This window comes from Leiobunum rupestre, chromosome 6 (assembly GCF_980474605.1).
Source record: "Leiobunum rupestre chromosome 6, qqLeiRupe1.1.hap1, whole genome shotgun sequence".
In the NCBI taxonomy this organism is placed as follows: Eukaryota; Metazoa; Arthropoda; class Arachnida; order Opiliones; family Sclerosomatidae; genus Leiobunum; species Leiobunum rupestre.
Window position 1 is genome coordinate 41,126,409 of NC_143389.1, and position 18,857 is coordinate 41,145,265.

Here is an 18,857-nt window from a genome sequence, read left to right on the forward strand (position 1 = left end):
GGGCTTCCTATTGGCCAATTTACATCGGTTCAGAGCAACTTGGACATAAAATGCGACGGCGCGCACCTTTCTAATCGGAACGGAGTCTCTAGACTCAACGGTTCTCGAGATAGGCTTCGCATGACCTTGAGGACATGGTTCAATGTCATTGAATTTGGTTTCCTCTAATGACTCCCTGCGCGTGCGATCTGAAAATATCAAATTACTAGGAAAGATAGCTTTTCAATTATTAACTCTGGAAAATTAATAGGAGCATTTTTGTTCATTGATGTTGAAAAATTTAATGAAATATTCATTATATTTTTGTAAAACATATTGCTGTTACCAAAGAAAGTAAAATAAATACAGTTCCACTGACAATGAGGCCTACTCTATAGACAGTAGTGGGGCTAAGGATCATTCCACGACAAATCGACAAAATGTTTACGATTTATCCGTCTTACCAAAAGTAGCATAAGACCCAAAAGTGTGTCAGAACGGTATAGTAGTTAATGAGAGTTTGTCGCAAAGTAAAACAGGGAAACGAAGGGGGGTCAGAAAATACGTCATCAAATCGAGGTACTCCAGCGCCGCCGAGTGAGGCGTTTTAGAACGTATGTCTACGGGCGAGTAAATCGAAGAGAGCTACTTTTGGTCTTACCTTTTTAGATTTCATGAAAAAATTTATTATTATTGTAATAATTTTATCGCGACAAAAACACTATGAAATGAGTTTTTTACTGGCCCTACGTGAAAAGCTTCATAATCTTTAAAATTCTTGGCGATTTTTACAGGCTCAGCTACGACCACCATTTTACTTTTAATGAAACATTGAGTACATTATCGCCATCTGGTGCCGCTTTACTACACTCATGATGCTTCGAATTAGGTTACTAATCGTCAAGATTAAAGTTAATATAATTATAAAAAGGCCCTAGCTTTTCGTTAGCCAATAACTGACGTAATATCTACTTTATTATAGCTTGAAGCCTAAGTTAATTTATAAGTCTGGCCAGTGGCGTAGACAGAAATTCGTCAAGGGGGGGGGGCGAAGTACGTGAATGTCGAGAGGGGGTCGAGAAGGGGCTTGAGTGATTTCTTATTTAAAATCTTAGACAAAATAAAAAGGTCTTAATTTCGGATAACGCTTTATTGCACAAATCATTTTTACAACAGTCCCTTTTTGAAAGAAAGTTTTACAATTTAATTTATTTTATGCCCATTTTTTAGTACGCTCTTTCATTTATAGTTTAATATAAACTCTTCTTTCTATAATATTATACGTAACATTTGGTTTTCCACCCTTTTAATTTATTTCGTAAAAAGGTTTTTTTGCTGAATAACTCTCTCTATATAAACATCGGGGAATTTTTGATTGCTAATTTTAATAAAAAATTTTCTTTTAATTTGTCTCTCGTCTGAAGTTTCGTAAAACGTAAACCATTCATATAGTAGACAATATATGAAAAAGTACTGAAAAACGTGATTTAATTTTTTAATTTTTACGAATTAATTGTATATAAAAGCACCATTTCGTTCTTTAATATTTTGTGATGATTTAGTTTTGATGGGTTTAGATTTGATTAAAAAAGGTTCATTTTTTTAAAGATCGTGAAATTTCTCAATATAGCAATTTTCTTAATTAATGAAACTACTTTAAATGAAATCTTAAAATGAAATCTTTAAATTTAATGAAATTAATTTTCTTTCGAAATACGTTAAATTTCTGAAAGATATTAAAATCGACTAATTATATAATTAAATTTACGAAGAATTTTAACTTTTTGAAACCAATTAAAAACGTTATAGAAAGATTTTTCGTTTAATAAAAATCCAAATTTAACATAGCAACTCGGTAGTCAGCTAATCTCTACAATTGCATAAAATTATAAGAATATTTCGATAATAAAATTTACATTGCATATATTAATAATTACTTATATGTCCAGCGGTTATAGGGACAGTGCAGTGTAATTTTCATTAAAAAAACACTAATTAAAATCGTGATTTGAACCCATTTTAATTACTATTCGCGATCTTTAAAACCCGTCTTTTGACACTCGTTCGTCGGTCCTAGATTCTTCGCTATAATATTTACAGTAATATTTTAATTTTTTTAAATATTATTTATATTTATTGTTAGTTATAAATAAACGATCTTTGTACCCTCCGTTTTTTGGTAATAATATTGTTTTTAATTTTGCGATAGATATTTGCCATTTTCGTACGTTTTCAAACCTTCAAATATTTTATTCTTATAATACAGACAGAAACGTTTCCCATCTAGCATCTAATAGGTTTTTAGTATTTTGTTGCAAAATTTACTTCAGAAAATATCCTTATCCCTTAGATTTTTTGTATTGACGACAATATAATATATATTTGGTTGGGTTTTTATTTTATTTTAGTTATCTGTTTCGAAGTTTACCCCCTTATAGATTTTTTCTTAAGTTTATAAATTATTTTAACTATTGTTTAAAACACCCTACGCTAGTATATGGTGTGTAGTTTATATATTTTTTTCTGAAATATAATTTTAACCCGGAAGGGCACTTTTGAGTCCATGCGGAAATATGTGCAAAAATTTAAACGCTACCCATTCTTTATAATTTTATTTTTTTTCACAATTTTTTTATATAAGATTTGAGCGTAGTGTGCAATTAGTAGATTGACAAAACGTATTATCATAGCTAAAAGTGAACGTTTTCTTAAAGATAAATTGTTTTTTTAAGAACATTGTAGAAATTAAAAGGTTCATCGTTTCATAAACCTATTATCATGCTAATTTACAGGTACTCATAAAAACGTATTCTTTAGAAATAGATTAAACCCTAAATTATTATTTACATATTGTTTTAAAATTGTTTTAATGCAAAAAAGTTTTTTGTTGGTATGCAAAGAGAAATATTTTAACGTGGAACCCTGTTCGAAATTTAAAACGTTTTTAATAAAATTTCTCTCGAAAATTTTATTAATTTTAATAATTTAAAAAACAACCCCTTTAATTAAATATAGTTAACAGTTTATTATTAAAAATTGGAATTTTTCATTTTAATATTTGTCACATTTTAGTTGGTTTTTCTTTTGTTTTCGAAAAAACAAAAATTTGTTCTTTACGCACAAGTGGATTTTTTTCTAAGAATGTTTTTTTTTCTTCAATTTGTTTTAAAATGACGATAATTGAAAGCAAAATAAATCGAAAATACGTGTAAGCGTAGACCCTTTTTAGACGAACTAAGGTACCTGACTAGTTCTAATTAATCTTCATCATTATTTCACTTATACGCGCAAACTTGGTTTCTCTATAATCAGGCACTTTTTGTAATTTGTTTTTTCCTAAATGTTTCATATAATGCATACTGTTTGTAAGGATTTTTAATTCCATTTTTTCGCACGTTTGTATCTAAGAGATTTGGTTTAGCATAAAGGTTTCCAGACATCGTTACATTTTGTGGGGGTTTAAAATTTCTTACTTGTAATAAAAAGGAGCAACGAAGTTTTAACCATAACCATCGGGGTTCAGTCAAACTGGGGTATGTTAAAACAGACTTTACCCCACACTACGCCTTTCGCCGAAGTTTCAGCTAGGCTCGAGACGTTTTACACTTTGTATACTCGATTTCCGACCGCAAAATTAATTTGAGCAAATCCGCGGGGCTAAATGAAAATACACTGATTTTATATCGTCAGTAGGTTTAAATATAGTTCCTTCGGTAGGCCAAATTAGTTTTACGGTCGGAATATGGAGTATAAACCGCGTTTTATCGTCTAAGAGAAGATATTCAAGAACTACGTATCGCTCGCTTCCATACGATTGACCAGCGTCCGAAGCACGGTAGGCTGGCGCCGGGTTATAGTCTCATGGCTTACGTTGGCTTTTGGCTTGACTGTCCGATTCACTATTATTGTAAATTTTATTTTGGCCAAAAATTGACTTTACGTAGAACTTCAATATCTCGTTAATTCTAATATGATATTTTAAACCTAATTTTGTAAGTCGTTTTCGCGTATCTTTAACTATTTTATTTAGTTATATACCGTCAATTCGGTATTTTTAAACCGCGATTGAACGAAAAGTAGCCGGGATATCATCTATAAATATAATTTCACAGTGGATTTCAATTTGAAAAGAACTTAACCTAACAAAAAAAATAATTACGAAATAAGTTTTTTTTCTCATTTCTCAACTGATATAAAATGAAAAGGCGAACTCGACTAGTTTGAATTTTTCGACGCGTTTGTTTTGTAAACGTGTATCTTTTGGTTTCGTATTCGTACAAGGCACAGAGAGGTTCACTATGTATTCGAGTATAGAAGAGAAAAGAGAGAGAATTAGAGAGAAAAAAGTACTGACGTCAGCTAATAAGTGTATAATGTCTGTGAGCAGGATCACCCATTACCGCTTTTGGAAGTCCCAAATGTCGGATTTTCCGCTCAGTGTTTTTTGGTTAATAATATACATATTATTTATATATAATATATATATATTTTTCCTCGATAAATACAAAAAAGTACTTTGGTTAAAAGTATATATATTCTTTTATATCTTCCTCTAGTAAACAGTTTAATATCGCAAATCGACGTTATCGAAATAATGATTTCTTTTTTTTGAATTAAATTGTACGTTTTGTCGAATAATGAGAATCACAATTTACCGCCGCTATAACTTGGTGTCGCCAATCCGGGCAGCGCCGTCGCCACCCCCTGCCCCCCCGCTCGAGTCAGTAGCGTCCCTGCGCGAAAAGTCCACCTCGATTTCGGCTTCGTCGTTCGCGTGTCCGGCTGATGTCCCGTTGGAAGTAGCGGCCGTGACGTTGTCCGGGGAACGCGGGTTCGCGTCGGGGGTCACCGCGCGATTGACGGCGTTGTAAGAGACGGCCAGGTTATCCCTCCGCGAAGGCGAGTCCTCTCCGTACCCGGCTAAGTACGGCAGACTTCGACGCCTTTCGGCCTGGATGAGCCGGTGAGCAGCCCGGTCGATCTCCTCCTGCGTCATGTTAATCGCTTCCGCCAACTCCCGTTGCGTCGCGCGCACGAATTCCGGATCGCAGTATTTACCAAGTCCTTGTTCTTGGAGAACCTTTGAACGGGTTAGAAAAGAACGTGGTTTAGTTATAATTAATTTGCGTATCTTTCATTTTATTAATTTATCGTCTAGTACAGCGGTTCCCAATTTTATTTTGATATGGAACCCTAAATTATCCACCTGATTCTGGTGGAACACCAACTCATTTTTTTTACTAATCTTAAATGACTCTTGACAAAACAAAGATGGCCGCGTTGCGAATTCTCGGAACTCCTGTGGCCCTTCCACGGAACACCTTTTGGGAACCGTTGTTCTAGTATGGTTGAGAGGGTGACAACTAGGAACAACAAACACAAGGAGAACGCAGCTAGCCTTTAAACACGCTAACGAAGGGTTGTGTACGAATTTCATTGGACGAGCGTCACGAGCCTTTACGCTGAACGTTTTACGGGCGGGGGGAAAACAATTTCCGAATTTTCCCCTTTCGACGGCAGCAGGCGCTAAAGCGTCTAGCTAATGAAAAATGTACACAAGAAAATCCACGACTTTTGACGGGTTGCGTTCTCCTTGTGTGGGGTGCTGTGTTTGTTGCTCCTAGGTGACAACGCGGGTTACCTTAACGGGTGGCACCGTTACAGTGTGGTGAAGAACTTACCCGTCCAACTAAACTTTCGGCACTTCCAATGAATTCTCCGTAGTTAGGTTTTCTCTCCATATTCCTGCCTCCTGTTGAACCGTTCCTGTAGCCTGAAAAACGCGTTTTTCAAACCATTTATTAGTGAGCGCTAATGCACGAAAAGTTAAAAAAGGCGTCGAAATATTTAGAGGGAATTTACCGTGGTAGGAAGCTCGATGAGTTGGGAAGTAACCCGAACTGTTCTCCAAGGTTCCTTTGTCAGGCGGAGGCGGGCGGGGCGGGGGCCCGTTGGCGAAGACCGCCGTCGGATCCAGGTTGGGGTCGTTCAGTCCCCCGGCGGCGCCTCCTGACGCGATGATACTGGCAACGGCCATGGCCGGAAGTTGAGCCAACCTAAGGGAAGTAGCGATCCGGTTGAGAACGGGCGACGATGGCTGGGCGCAGTCGCTGTCGCCCGACTCTTGCGGAGAGGAAGCGCCGGCGTCCAAGATGGGCTGCTCGTGGCTGTCCTGCTTGCTCAAGCAGGGCAAGCGGAAACCCCCTCCGCCGTTACCACCCGATTTAGAGGTCACGAACTTGCGAGGGGGAGGAGTAGGAGCTCGGGGACCCGTCGGATCTTCCGGTTCGTCCACGGAAAAACTCGGACTTTTCGTGCGAAGGTTAGAGACGTTCCACGGACGGACGTTGGTTGTGGTTGGTAGTATAGTTGTTATTATTCAGGACGCGGAACGTGTTACCAATGAAATAAAAGGAAAGGATAAGGGATGGGACAAAGCCAGGTCGAAGGTGTCTTCATTAGTCAAAGCTAAACACACCGGTTGTTAGGATTTTATTTGGTTTCGGTTCTCCTCACGCCAGACAACCTTCGCGGTTGTTTTAAGTGACACGCGTTGCAGCCAGGTCTATAAATTTTCAATAACTCTGGCAGAGTTAAAAACACCATTAAAAACACCGCCTTTAAGTCGAAAGGTTGGCTCGCGTGAGACTTCCGTTGTAATTGAAATACGTATTTTGGGAAAGGATCGGTTTCTGTAGGGTCAAAGTTATTTTAACTCGTTCTTGTATTAACAAAATTAAATACGGTGATGATATATGCCTACAAGATGCCACCAAGTTTCGAACTTTTATCAACGTCGACCGGCGATGCCATTGTTGTTAAAAGTTCGAAGACGCCATTAGTAGTTGGGTGGGAAATTGATCAGTATCCGCGATATTTCCACGAAACCTCGCGATTGAAAAACAAAAATCTGTACTTATGCTTTTCGATCCGAAATAAATGAAACAAACAAACTCATTACAAAACAGCAATAATGATATAAATATATATTTCTTTCAAGGTGCAAAAGAACGAATGAGAAAGATCAGTTTCCCCCTTCGAGGGATTTCAGGGAATCGGGGGTGAAAGGTCAAATACTAAGAAAGGGACATTCGAAAGAGATAGAGAGATAGAGAGATAGTGTATTTTAGTGTCATTTTCATTCGGTACTCAGTATTTTCGGGTTAGGAGTGGCTGGTAAATGAAGTTTAGTAAATGGTTAGTGCGGTTACTTACTGAGTACGGGAGTTGGAGTTGGAGGCGCATGCAAGTCCTGCCACCGAAGAGAGTTCTCCCGGAGAGAGTTGCACGTCCGAGCCGCCAGAGGCGCTGTCGTTCGAGTCGCTGGCAGGCACGCGAGAGAGAGTATTCATCGGAATAGTATCCGCGCATACTTCGCAGCTACTGTGGCTCGCTGTCGCGTGGCCCCTGGACTCGCTCACGTGCCACAAGCCGGGAATACTGCCACCGCTCCCGGCCGCCGTCGCTTGCTGGTGGTACGTGAAGACATTGTCTACTGACAGCGAGCTAACGGGACACACCAACACAGAGACGGCTATTGCTTTCGCTTTCTTAATTGGTTGAGTAGGCCCCGAATTCAGCCGCTCGTTCGTATTTATAGCGTGTTATTTCAAAGACATTGATACTATCATTTTGTGCAATTGAGAATATAATGCAAGCTTTCGGAACATAGAGGGTTGCTAAAGAGGCTGTCGACCCGTTCATTCAATTTTGCAAAAAAAAACGCACTCTTTGTGACGGTAAGTGTTATATTTCTAGCTTTGACGGTTTGACAGCCCCTTTAAGTATGATAGAATGGGAGGTTTTGAGAGACGATTTGAAGTCGGAAAGTGCCGTCTATTAACGGAATTTGGACCTGGTTCCATAAACAGTCGATAAACGGCGCTGGCTAATTTGAAATCGTCCGTTGGAAAAGAAACGCAGAAATTTAGAACGAAACATGCTCCCCCTTTCGTATTTACGAAATTTCCAAAAAGACAAATAATTCAAAATGAGAATGAAAACTAAAACAATATACAAGCCTCTAATAAGTTCTCCGCGTTGGCGCTTTATTTAGGCATAATAACGTTACGAAATAAACGGGAGGAAATTATAATCTGAAAAGCGTACCTTGTCGGCCCTTTTCGCGTTTCGTAATTAACGAGTCGTTAGTTTGGTCAGTGGGTTACCTGGCTTTGCTGACTCGTCGTCCGGTGAGGGGTGATGTTCCGGGTGTGAGAGAGTAAGGGATACCGGCGGGATTCTCTCTGGCAAGCCGGACGTGGTTGAGGGCGTACTGTCTCGGTGCACCCCGGGGAATGTCCAGGGAATTGGTGGGTGAGATTTTGGCGTGGTTGCGACTGGCCACGTGCAACGAGTTGGTGCGATGGACCGGCTGATTACCACCTTTCCCCCGAACGGTCGACCACATCCCGCCGAAAAGAGAGTGATTCCGCTGCGAAAAAAGGTGCCTCGTTAGTTTGATGACCGAGTTTCGAGGTCTAACTTAACCTTGGCACCGGTAGTCAGTGCCGGATTTACCATTAGGCACTTTAAGCACAATGCCTAGGGCCTACAAAACCTTTAGGGCCTACGAAAGAGCTTTAAGAGCTCACGGTAGCCATGGATTAAATAAATAGTTATCTCTAATACATTTTACTATACTACGAGTTGAAGATGTTTGTTTCAAACGAGGCTGCCAGATATTTTTGCCGTCCCCTCAATTATACCCCCTTTACCGATAGAAATACGGAATAAGATTTCTTGACACGTCGCCATCTCGCGGCGGCTTTTGGCGAAGTTAATATATTTCCAACGGTTTGTTTTATTACATTTGAAATTGAAAATTTGAAATATTCAATCGTGGTCAGTACCTCAGTGGCTCTGGAGCTTCCTGGTTAAATGGGGGAAATAATAAGTACCGTAAGCGACCTTTTTCATATTGTTTTTTAGCCCTTTATATCTATCACCTAATTTTTCGTTAAATTGTTTATAGGCTTTCAAACTGTAAACACGTTTTCAATAGATAGGCCTTGGCCTACAAAAATAATAATTTAATCAATCGCGATTGCACCCCCTTTGCAATTTTCCCCCCGTGTATCGGTAAAATCGAGACTTCCGGTCGTTGACAATTCTGGCCACCAGGGTACGTCTGGAGCAAATGTTGTACCCCAGAGAACTATCCGTGTAAGGTTATTTAATCCATGCGGTAGCTAAGTGCCTAGGGCCCATGAGCACCTAAATCCGGCCGTGGCGGTAGATCACGGCGTAGCTTACCCTGTGCATTGGCTCCACATCCGGGCCTTCGTCGAAGTCGTCCATTTCGAGGTTGCCGCTAATGGCTCTCCTTATTTCGGGACCCATTTCTAACAGCGTTCGAAGACCGGCCTGTCACGAATAATACTCGTCATTATCATTTTTGGTCATCAGTCAGTCAATTAGGGAATTTGAAAGCGAGGCTTACTTGTAACGCGACCGTGTTCTCTTTTTCATTTTCGTAATCCGCAGCGTCTCTTTCTTCTTTGCGTTTTTTAAAACGTCGGAAGTAATCTTGAATCAAGAAAGTGGCGTAGAACTTGCCCACCGTCACGTCATCATCGGCTACGCGAGTTAAAAGATATTCGTTTAGGACACTCTTCGGGATGGATTGGTCTAATCAGCTAAGTTAATACCCATGGTACCGCCATAGGCCCAAGTCATCCTGCCACTTTTAATGGCATTAACTCAGGTGGCCGGGTTATACTCAGGGTTGGACATAAGGCACTAGTCACTAAAATAAATGCTCTGACTACTAAAATTAATCGAAATGTGGGGGCTCACTAGTCAATTTGACTAGTGAAAAATTTACCTAAATATTCATAATTAATGACGAATATGGCGTATCATAAATTCATCATTCATCAATCCCATTTCATTAAAAAAAATGTGATCGCCCAAAGTCACGTATCTAAAGTGATAATAAATTCCTATTTTAATTCTGACGGGTAAAGCAAAATGTTGGCTGTCCTTCTTGTTTTTATACCCCCCCTAGTCAGTGATTACTAAAATAAATTAAGATAGCAGGCTCACTAGTCAGGCTGATTACTAAAAAATTTATCCTTATGTCCAGCCCTGGTTATAGTGCTTCATGCCACGTGAGCAAACAAAAGTCTCGCTCTCGCCGTCGGCCAAGAAACGTGTTATTTCAATGTCTCGCCCTCATAGGCGCATGAATACTATTTTCCCGCCAGAGTTGAAGCCGACTATCGCAGGTACATACGACCTAATAGGGGCTCTACCGCGATTAAAAAGAGTTCAATGAATTTCAGTCGTAAAATTCGCTTTCTAAAATTAATTGTTATTTCAATAATTCAGTTTTATTTATTTTGTAAATAATTATTAGTTCAATTTGTATTTAAGAATAACAATTTGATGTCGTAATGCAATATTAGGCCAAGGCTTGACTGAACTGACTTTTCAGTTGTGCTTTTTACACTGTGTCGATTGTGGTTTTAATACAACTTCTAACTGGGCTGCAGTTTCCTTCGCGGCATTTTAAATTTTCCAATCCGTATCTAAATTAACTAAAACCATAAGTAACATAATAACAATAAGTATGAAAATTAACGATATTTACAACCAAACTGATTTTCATAGTTATTGCGTAATCAAGATGTTTTCTTAGCACAGAGCCCTCTAGTGTCTAAAATACGCGAGACTTCCGCTAAGCCGAAATATCTGGTTTCCGATAGATAGGCGGAATATTAGGCTAAAATGATAAAAATTAAAAAAGTTTTTCTCGGCGCCACGAGCTCATGTTTTTTATCACGCGTGATTCGCACGCGGGCTTCAAAACAAAGCCAAAGCCCCTCGCGACTCCAGAACGTGCTCTCCGATATAAGGCTTAAATTTTTATCAAAAAGTAGTCATCCAAAACGGTAAGTTGCGAGTCCAAGTCACAGCTTGAAGAGAGTATCAGTGCCGAAAAAAGGTTTGGTTAGAAAATTAACATTAAAGCAATAGGAAGTGTCATACTTATTGTTATTATGTTACTCATGTTATTATGTTACTTATGCTAAGACTAACTCACGTCAAACAGTTACAACCTTCCAATTTTTCGATGTAATAATTAATAGCTGAAAACTATTCGTGAGTTCTGAACCGTTAAGAGAACGGCTTAGGACTAAGCTGTGACGTCACGCAAAAGTTCTGGATAGTTCAGAACTTTTGGACGAATAGTTGTGATTCGTACGATTTGACGTACGCAGCCCGATGTGCAGACGAATTTTAGAGATTTCAACCTTGAGTTCCGGCCAGTACTTGCTCTTGAGCAGGTACCATTTAGAACGGTTCCGAACGGTTCAACAAGAGGTTCTTGTCTGCGAATAGTTTGCATTTGGGTAGTTCTAGAATTTTTTTTGCCGAATAGTGCGCATGGGGACTGGTTGAACGGTTCAGAACTCACGAATAGTTTTCAGCTAATAACACCGGGATCGGATTGACCTTCTGACTGTACTACTTTTCTTTAAAAATCACGTGGTTTAGCGATTCGAGTTTCTATTGGATAATAAAAATTACGCTTTGTCTGCTATTATTTATGCTTAAGAAATATGATGACAAGCATAGCCAAAGGTACGAAATCATGCGAGAGCGATACTCCACTTTTGATGCCAACGCTCACTACACTTTTAGCGTTTTCCATTTGATTGCTCGAGATTCGCTCTAGATTCGCTCCGAATCTGTCTTTGACGTCATAGATCTCACCCCAATCGACTAGAGTAAAACCGCAAATGGAACATTCCATGAACATATTCCCGCGCTTTGTTGTTTTTCGTCTGCTAGTAATTTAAATTTTCGCGTCTTGGTCTGCCATTTTGCCAAAAAATATAAAAGGAACACGCGAAAATTTGCTCCGATCTCGATCTCGATCCGTTGATCTGTCGAAATCGGCAGGTCGGTTTTCGGCGATCTCGGAGCACCCGCGAGCGGGAAATGGAACATATTAGGTGGTTTTTTTTTCGCCTGTTCTGGGTTTTTGAGCAGGTTAAAAAGTGTAGCCATATGACGTCATTTTACTTCAATTCTGTCTTGACGAAAGAAACGAGTTGGAGTAAGAAGGGAGTAGTTAAAGGTTAAAGGTTATTTATAAAAAGTTTCCCGTCATGTTTTCGTCAAACGAAATTTAAGCAGACGACAAAGCTAGATTACTCCCTCTACACCTCCTTTCGAGGAGGAGTAAAAAGTGTAACCTTAGAGCTCTGGAACAAGCGAACAAAATTCGGGACAGGGTAAATCTTAACCCGAGAACAGGCGAATAAAACGTCTTAGGGTAAAAAGTTTACACTTTTTGTCCCCGGACAAGCGAAAAAAAAAGCACATAATATGTTGATTAGAGCGATCTAGAGCGCTCGAGAGCAGTCAAATGGAAAACGTGATTAATTTTACCTTTAGCCTCAACAAGTTTTAAAGGAAAGGGGAAACCCGTATTGAACGTGGACGGGCACTTACTGGCAGGAGGCACCACTTGATCGAGTAACTTCGGGCTCGTCCGTTTCCAGATCTTCCTGATAACGGCTCGAAGCTCTTCGTTGGCTTCGTCGAGATTACCTTTTTTGGGAGGACGCGACATTATTTGGTCAGTAAGAGTTTTGTTCCATCATATGAGAGTGTTTACCTTCGGTTTTGATTCTTAAAGACGTTCGAACAACGGCGAAAAGAGTCGCGTTAAACATGACCGTCCCGTCACTGTTTAATGGCATGTTCATCGATACCAAGCGCTAACCAAAATTAATTTAAAATTAATACCAAGCGCTATTTGTTGAATTGGTTAATTTCTCGATCGACGTTCGCATTTACCTTACAGGCAACTCTGTGAGGACATAGTTTACCGAAACCCAGAGGCGGAGAAATTTTTCGTAGTAGAGTAACTACGTCCAAATGTTTTATTCTCCCCCTGCCGCCGGAAGAACGATGAAGTTTAGATCAGCGATACATTATTTATTAGTAATGGCATAAGTAACATAATAACAGTACGTTTGATACTTTCTATGGTTTTAATGCTAATTTCCTGATCGAACCTTTTTTTAACATGGACATTCTCGCCAAGCAACGACTTGGACTTGGTGTCGTCCTTGGTAGTAGTATTTTTCGCCTTGGGCATATTTAGACACTAGGGGGCTCTGTGCTGAGAACTAAACGTAGATTGCTCAATAGACGTTTAAATAAAACCTGTTCAGCGATTTGCTTAGAAGTAGTAATACAGATAGCCAGGACATACTTGTAAAAGAGTTATAGTTTAATTTTAAATATTGGTAAGGCTAAAGTTGATAGCGCAAGCATTTTTTCATTCAAGAGGCGCGTGTGAAATCGAACGAGCCTTTCTATATTGAAATATTAAAGGCTTTTTTACACGAGCCGACCTTTTTGACCCAACTAGATGAGTCAGCTTGAGTTGAGTCAACTAGTGGATAAAAGTTCGATGAGTTGATCCACCAAAAAAGTACGCGAGGAAAAAATGGATCAGCATTTTGACTTGAAAAGTTGGCTCGTGGGAAAAGGTTTTTAATATTTCAATATAGAAAGGCTCGTTCGATTTCGTACGCGCCTCTTGAAAGAAAAAATGCTTGCGCCATCAACTTAGCCTTACCAATAAAACATAAACACGTGACTATTTTATTCAGAGTAGGGGGTGGAAAGTGGCAGTTTTTGAAAGGCCTATAGTTCTTAAAATCAGTTCGGCGATAATTTTTCCTAATTGACGTACTTATTGTTATTATGTTACTTATGGTAATAGTGATCTTACTTGGCGTCCGGGTCGTATTCGGACCACAGACGAACGAATTCGTCCAAATGATGTGGTCCCAAAATGGACCAATCGCGAGTCAAGTAATCGAAGTTGTCCATAATGACAGCGACGAATAGATTAATAACCTGGACAGAAAGATATTGTTACGTTTCTCCGTCCGACTGTTCGTTGGTTTAGGTACAGGATGGACTTGTCTTACCAAAAAAGAACACAGAATGTAGAATGAGATGAAGTACGGTAAGGCTATGTCTGATCCGCAGTTTCCTTTGTCGTCGGCCCTCTCGTCGCATTTCACTTCTTCGCGGTTCGAACAAGACAACATAATCTCTTGCCAGGCTTCTCCCGTCGCCGATCTAAGTTCAAACTCGGATATCGTTATTTTCGACGTTTGTTGTACGTTCACTTTACGTACTTACCTAAAAAGTACTAATACGGCTTGAAAGAATGTTTGAAAGTTGTTGTTCCGATGAATACTCGTATCATCGTTTAAGGCTATCTTGCCGAACACCTGAAAAGTTTGATCAAGCGTTTGATCAGAAGTTTGTCAATTAATCTCTTACGAGATAAGTATTGATGTAGGGATTTGAATACTTCGCTCCTAAGATAGACCCAGAATAAATAACGTAAAAACGCATGAAACAGAAGTACCATATTTCACTTTGTTTTGAGTTAAAAATATTTAATTTTTAAATCTTTATCAAGCGTTAGCTACCTCTTAAAGCCTAAATTGAGCGATTTTAAAAGTTAGGATAGTGCGCAAATCACTGTGCTGCTGGCGCTGGCGATACACCTTAAGATGGCGGCGAAAATTCAAACCCAAATACTTGGCGTTATTTTGCGTTTCAACTTTTTAGGCCAAAAACTATTTTTTCAAGACCAAATAAGGTACGTGTAAGTACATTGAACGTCTTGTTGAACTTTTAATATGCAAATAAGGCGATATTTGGAAAAGCTTGGCCGTTCCCCTTTAAAAGAGTTAGTAACGAAATGAATAAAATACGAAAAATAATGGGTTAAAATATTTATTGGTAATTTCGAAATATTTTTTGGACGATATGCGCGTCTCTCTGGGGCATTCTATAACTTCAATCAGAAGTGTATGATGTACATCTTACGATAGAAGTATTTTTATGCCTATACTATTGATGTTAATTTCGCAGGTTTCCGCTACTTTTAAAATTGGCGAAAATTCGCGCTTAAAGGTGGATACTTCTCTCCTAAGATATATATTATACACTTCTGGTTTAATCAATTAATTTCTCAATTAGTAAGATATCGAATCTATGGTATCGTAGGTACGGCGTCAAAACGCTTTTAACACGCTGGTGTTTGACGTATTGACGCTTTTTCAAAGGCATTTGAATAGACAACTGATAGAAAATTTCTTTGTCCACGTACCTGCATACCGATAACGGCGTAAATGAAAAACAGCATAACTATCAACAGCGCAACGTATGGAAGAGCCTGTATAGTAAATTTTAATTTAATTACAACCGAAATTTAATTAAAAATAATTTGTTTTAGCGCAGTACTTGAAAGGATTTGATGAAGGTCCATAGCAGAGTTCTAATGCCCTCCCCTCGGCTCAAAAGTTTGATCAACCGCATGACACGAAACAGTCGGAAGAAGTTGATACTGATAATACTGGAACCTGGCTGTGGAGTGTCGAAGGGGTACGGGATAATAGAGAAAGTTAAAGCCAACCACCACCCAAGTGCCAATATTTCCCGCGTGTCGAGACAAAGGGATTCGTGTTACGAAAATGTACGTATCCCTCTTTACAAAATGCTCTCGGGATCAGGATCGGATGCGGGATGGAAAAAGGTCTCAAAGGGGATAATTTTCATTCAAGTTCTTCCGATAGTTAAATGGACTTTTACGTTTTAAAGTAACGAATAGCTTTTTCAAACAGTTAAAATATTAACGAATTGATTTTTAATTTTATGGGTTCTGCTATAAGTAACATAATAATACTATTATTAATATTATAATAATATTATTAATATAATATCACCGGACTTTTATATTTTCAGAGGTATTGTCCAATCAAGGATTAGTTCAGTACTGAGCCTCCTAGGGTCTAAATACGCCCAAGACGAAATATACTACTCGAATGCAAGTCCAAGTAAAAAATATTAGAATTAAAACAATAGAAAGTGTCATAGTTATTGTTATTATATTACTTATGGCTTTACATATAAGTTTATATACTCGCATTTTCCATAGGAACAGCGTGTAAATTATTACACTTCAGTATACACAGAGCTGATTGGCGATAAACACGAAAAACTTAATAAATCATAATAAAAACTCTTAAAAAAATAAACCATAATAAATTTATACCCTTCGTAACGTATCGCTTAGACCCTCGCGCGTCACCGAGTATCGCCGAATTCGTTATAATATGTAAATACTTTTCACCTGTTCTCGGTGTAAAGAGAGTAAACTGATAAAATCGTCTGCTTACCTACTAAAATGGCGACAGGCAGCCATTAGGAGTAAGCATTTTTATATCGACTCGAACTATTCGCCACCACAGAATCGGAGTATAATGACGTCATAATGTTACTCTCGTTTAATCCCAGACCTAGCGAAAACGATCCACCAAGTGGGGAAGATGTTTACTCCGACTATGGTGAAGATGGCGCTATACAACACTAGGGGCTTTCTCGCGCCTATTTAATAGCGGTGCTTGATTTATCGAAACGTGCCACCGAGCGTGCGTCGCAGGCCGTTATTAAATAGTAGCGGGAAAAAATCCCCAGTGTTGCGTAGCGCCATCTTCATCATAGACTTCGAGCTTAGGAAATATAGCGCCATCTGCCTTAATATCCGTCAACTAAATATGTGAAAAAATAGCAGACGTTTTTTGAATTCTTAAGTTTTTCGGTTGAACTTTCAGTTGTTGCGCGGAGAGAATTTTGAACGAGCAGACAGCTTTCATATATTCAATTTAAAACTTGGTCGGTAGGTGGCGATACTTATGACCAAAATTGTAACTACGCACGAATCCTATAGTCAGAGTAAACTTCTTCCTCATTGAAGGCATTTTCAAGTTTAGGGATCATTATCCGCGCGCGAGAGTCTAAGCAAAATAAATGATAAATGGAATAAAAATGCGCGTATTAGTGGCCTATACCTTCTTTTTGCGGGTCGTTAGTGTGTTAGCTATTCCAAAGACGGTTAGTATCAAAAATAAATCTTACGTTGACCTCAGAATACACTATGTCGATGAAACTGCCCAAAACGATGATAAAATCGAAGACATTCCAAGCATCTCCGAAGTAATTCTGAGAAAAACGAAACGAATTGAGAATTGATTGATAGTGGCGAGAGCCGCGTCCACTCACTTTGAAACGAAAGGCTAGAATCTTTAATAGGAACTCGAGCGCGAAAACGGAGGTGAAGATCATATTTAAAATATCCAAGGCTACTGTATACTGCTCGGGTTGTCCGTTGTACTACGCCGGAAAGACAAGAGAGATAGGTGAGACGATGACGCGTGGTCGATGGTGGATGAGGGCGGTGGCTTACCTTCATAGCGAGAGTAATAGTGTTCAGCACGATAAGCGTGAACAGTGCGTACTCGAAATACTGTGAAGTGACGAGCCACCAGATGCGGTATTGCAGGCGGTGTTTGGGGATGTAGCGGCGGATCGGCTTAGCTTTCAGGGCGAATTCGATGCAGTTCCTCTGGTTCTTGTCCAGCTCGCAATTTTTGTACTCCTGCTCCCCCTCGTTCTGGAAGGTGACGATGACGAAACCCACGAAGATGTTCACCATGAAAAAGGCGATGATGATGATGTACACGATGAAGAAGACCGCCACGAAAGGACGGTAATCGTGGATCGGTCCGTAATCCTCCTTGTTCGAGTCGATTGCTTTGTACAACAAACTGAAAACGCGTCGCCGAAGATCAGTATTGGTCCCTAGTTGACCCTCCCGTTCTTTAGCGGACGTTCGATGAAATAGCATAGATACCTTACGCTGCATAAGGGCCCGTGGAAAGAACACGGAAGCGACAGCTAGCTAAAGACCCATATTTTCTGGATGCGCTACGTAATAGTAACATCTATCGGTGACCAAAATTAGCATTTGGAAAATATTTTCTGGATGAGCTACCAGTGGCGTAACGACAACGTTTGGGCCCCCCGCAGGATATCAAAAGGGCTCTTTTTATAAAAACAACTTTTTTATTGGTTATCAAGCATTAGTACAGTTTTCGTAGCAAAAAAATTAATTCTTAAGACGAAAGGGCCCCCTATTTTGTGAAAATGTCATGGCCCCCCCGCGGTCGCGGGCTCTGCGGGTCCCTAGTTACGCCACTGTGAGCTACGTAATAGTGCGATCTATCGGTGACCAAAATTAGTATTTGGAAAATATTATCTGGGTGTGCTACTTAATAGTGCTATCTATCGGTGACCAAAATTAGTATTTGGAAAATATTTTCTGGATGAGCTACGTAATAGTGCGATCTATCGGTGCTCAAAATTAGTATTTAGAAAAAGAACGCGGTAGCTTAGGCCTAATAATGTTGATAGCCCTAGAGAAGCGTGGAGTTGAAGTCACGTGTCATTTCTTTTGCTTTTGGTGGAAAGATGGCGCTATAACGTAGGCATAAAAAAATGCGTTGTCTGCTAGCTGTCAGTCCCTCGTAGAATTGTGGATCTATACTATTCATATACCTACGCGTCCGATACTTACTCCGGCCAGCCTTCGAAGGTGGAAACTGTGCAGAGAGTGAGCATGGCTTTGCCGACGTCGTCGAAGTTGAATTTGCTGTTTTCCCACTTACGAGTATCCTGTTTCGGTTCTTCCACGTTCCCCTCTTTGTAGTCAATGAAAAAGCCTCTGACAGAAAGCGCGGAACAAATTGTAAATGACCAACAAACGCGGAGGGGTACAATTTCAATTTCAACTTACTGGCATTCCTCCTCCGTCATTTTTGAGCCGTCGTTGCAGTAGAAAAACGTTCCCTATTTTACACCAAGTCATAAAACGTTAAAATTCATCGATTGTTTTAATTAAAAGTAATTTTCTTCTCCAACAAAAGCGTCATTTTTTAGAGAAGATAATTAGAGTGGAATTCTTTTAAGTCATGTTGCGTTTAAAGTCC

The 18,857-nt window shown here is 39.4% G+C and overlaps 1 protein-coding gene and 1 long non-coding RNA gene across 11 annotated transcripts in view; one reads left to right on the forward strand and one right to left on the reverse strand.

The window, feature by feature from the left end:
- Positions 1-2,532: 2,532 nt before the first annotated feature.
- The window catches only part of LOC149940976 (muscle calcium channel subunit alpha-1-like), a 135,357-nt gene continuing 119,032 nt past the window's right edge, over positions 2,533-18,857 (reverse strand). For 5 of the 9 annotated variants that reach the window (XM_090178145.1, XM_090178147.1, XM_090178150.1 and 2 more), the window contains 20 exons: positions 18,665-18,717; positions 18,446-18,592; positions 17,276-17,636; positions 17,092-17,202; positions 16,948-17,031; positions 15,274-15,396; positions 15,140-15,205; positions 14,158-14,249; positions 13,941-14,094; positions 13,739-13,866; positions 12,793-12,889; positions 12,611-12,713; positions 12,445-12,543; positions 9,422-9,558; positions 9,235-9,345; positions 8,148-8,413; positions 7,195-7,485; positions 5,842-6,287; positions 5,661-5,752; positions 2,533-5,059 (listed from right to left, as the gene is read on the reverse strand). In XM_090178145.1, the coding sequence (XP_090034271.1) occupies positions 4,640-5,059; positions 5,661-5,752; positions 5,842-6,287; positions 7,195-7,485; positions 8,148-8,413; positions 9,235-9,345; positions 9,422-9,558; positions 12,445-12,543; positions 12,611-12,713; positions 12,793-12,889; positions 13,739-13,866; positions 13,941-14,094; positions 14,158-14,249; positions 15,140-15,205; positions 15,274-15,396; positions 16,948-17,031; positions 17,092-17,202; positions 17,276-17,636; positions 18,446-18,592; positions 18,665-18,717 (3,381 nt within the window). In that variant the 3' untranslated portion in view covers positions 2,533-4,639. The remainder of the gene's footprint in view (positions 5,060-5,660; positions 5,753-5,841; positions 6,288-7,194; positions 7,486-8,147; positions 8,414-9,234; positions 9,346-9,421; positions 9,559-12,444; positions 12,544-12,610; positions 12,714-12,792; positions 12,890-13,738; positions 13,867-13,940; positions 14,095-14,157; positions 14,250-15,139; positions 15,206-15,273; positions 15,397-16,947; positions 17,032-17,091; positions 17,203-17,275; positions 17,637-18,445; positions 18,593-18,664; positions 18,718-18,857) is intronic. The other 4 variants (XM_090178146.1, XM_090178151.1, XM_090178152.1 and 1 more) reach the window with 3 other exon arrangements.
- Positions 15,041-15,851, forward strand: LOC149940977 (uncharacterized). Of its 2 annotated transcripts, none has more exons than XR_016481233.1 (3): positions 15,041-15,193; positions 15,266-15,505; positions 15,775-15,851. It is a non-coding gene; the product is annotated as an uncharacterized LOC149940977 (long non-coding RNA). The 2 variants fall into 2 exon arrangements; XR_016481234.1 differs by having other exon boundaries at positions 15,121-15,207; positions 15,271-15,505.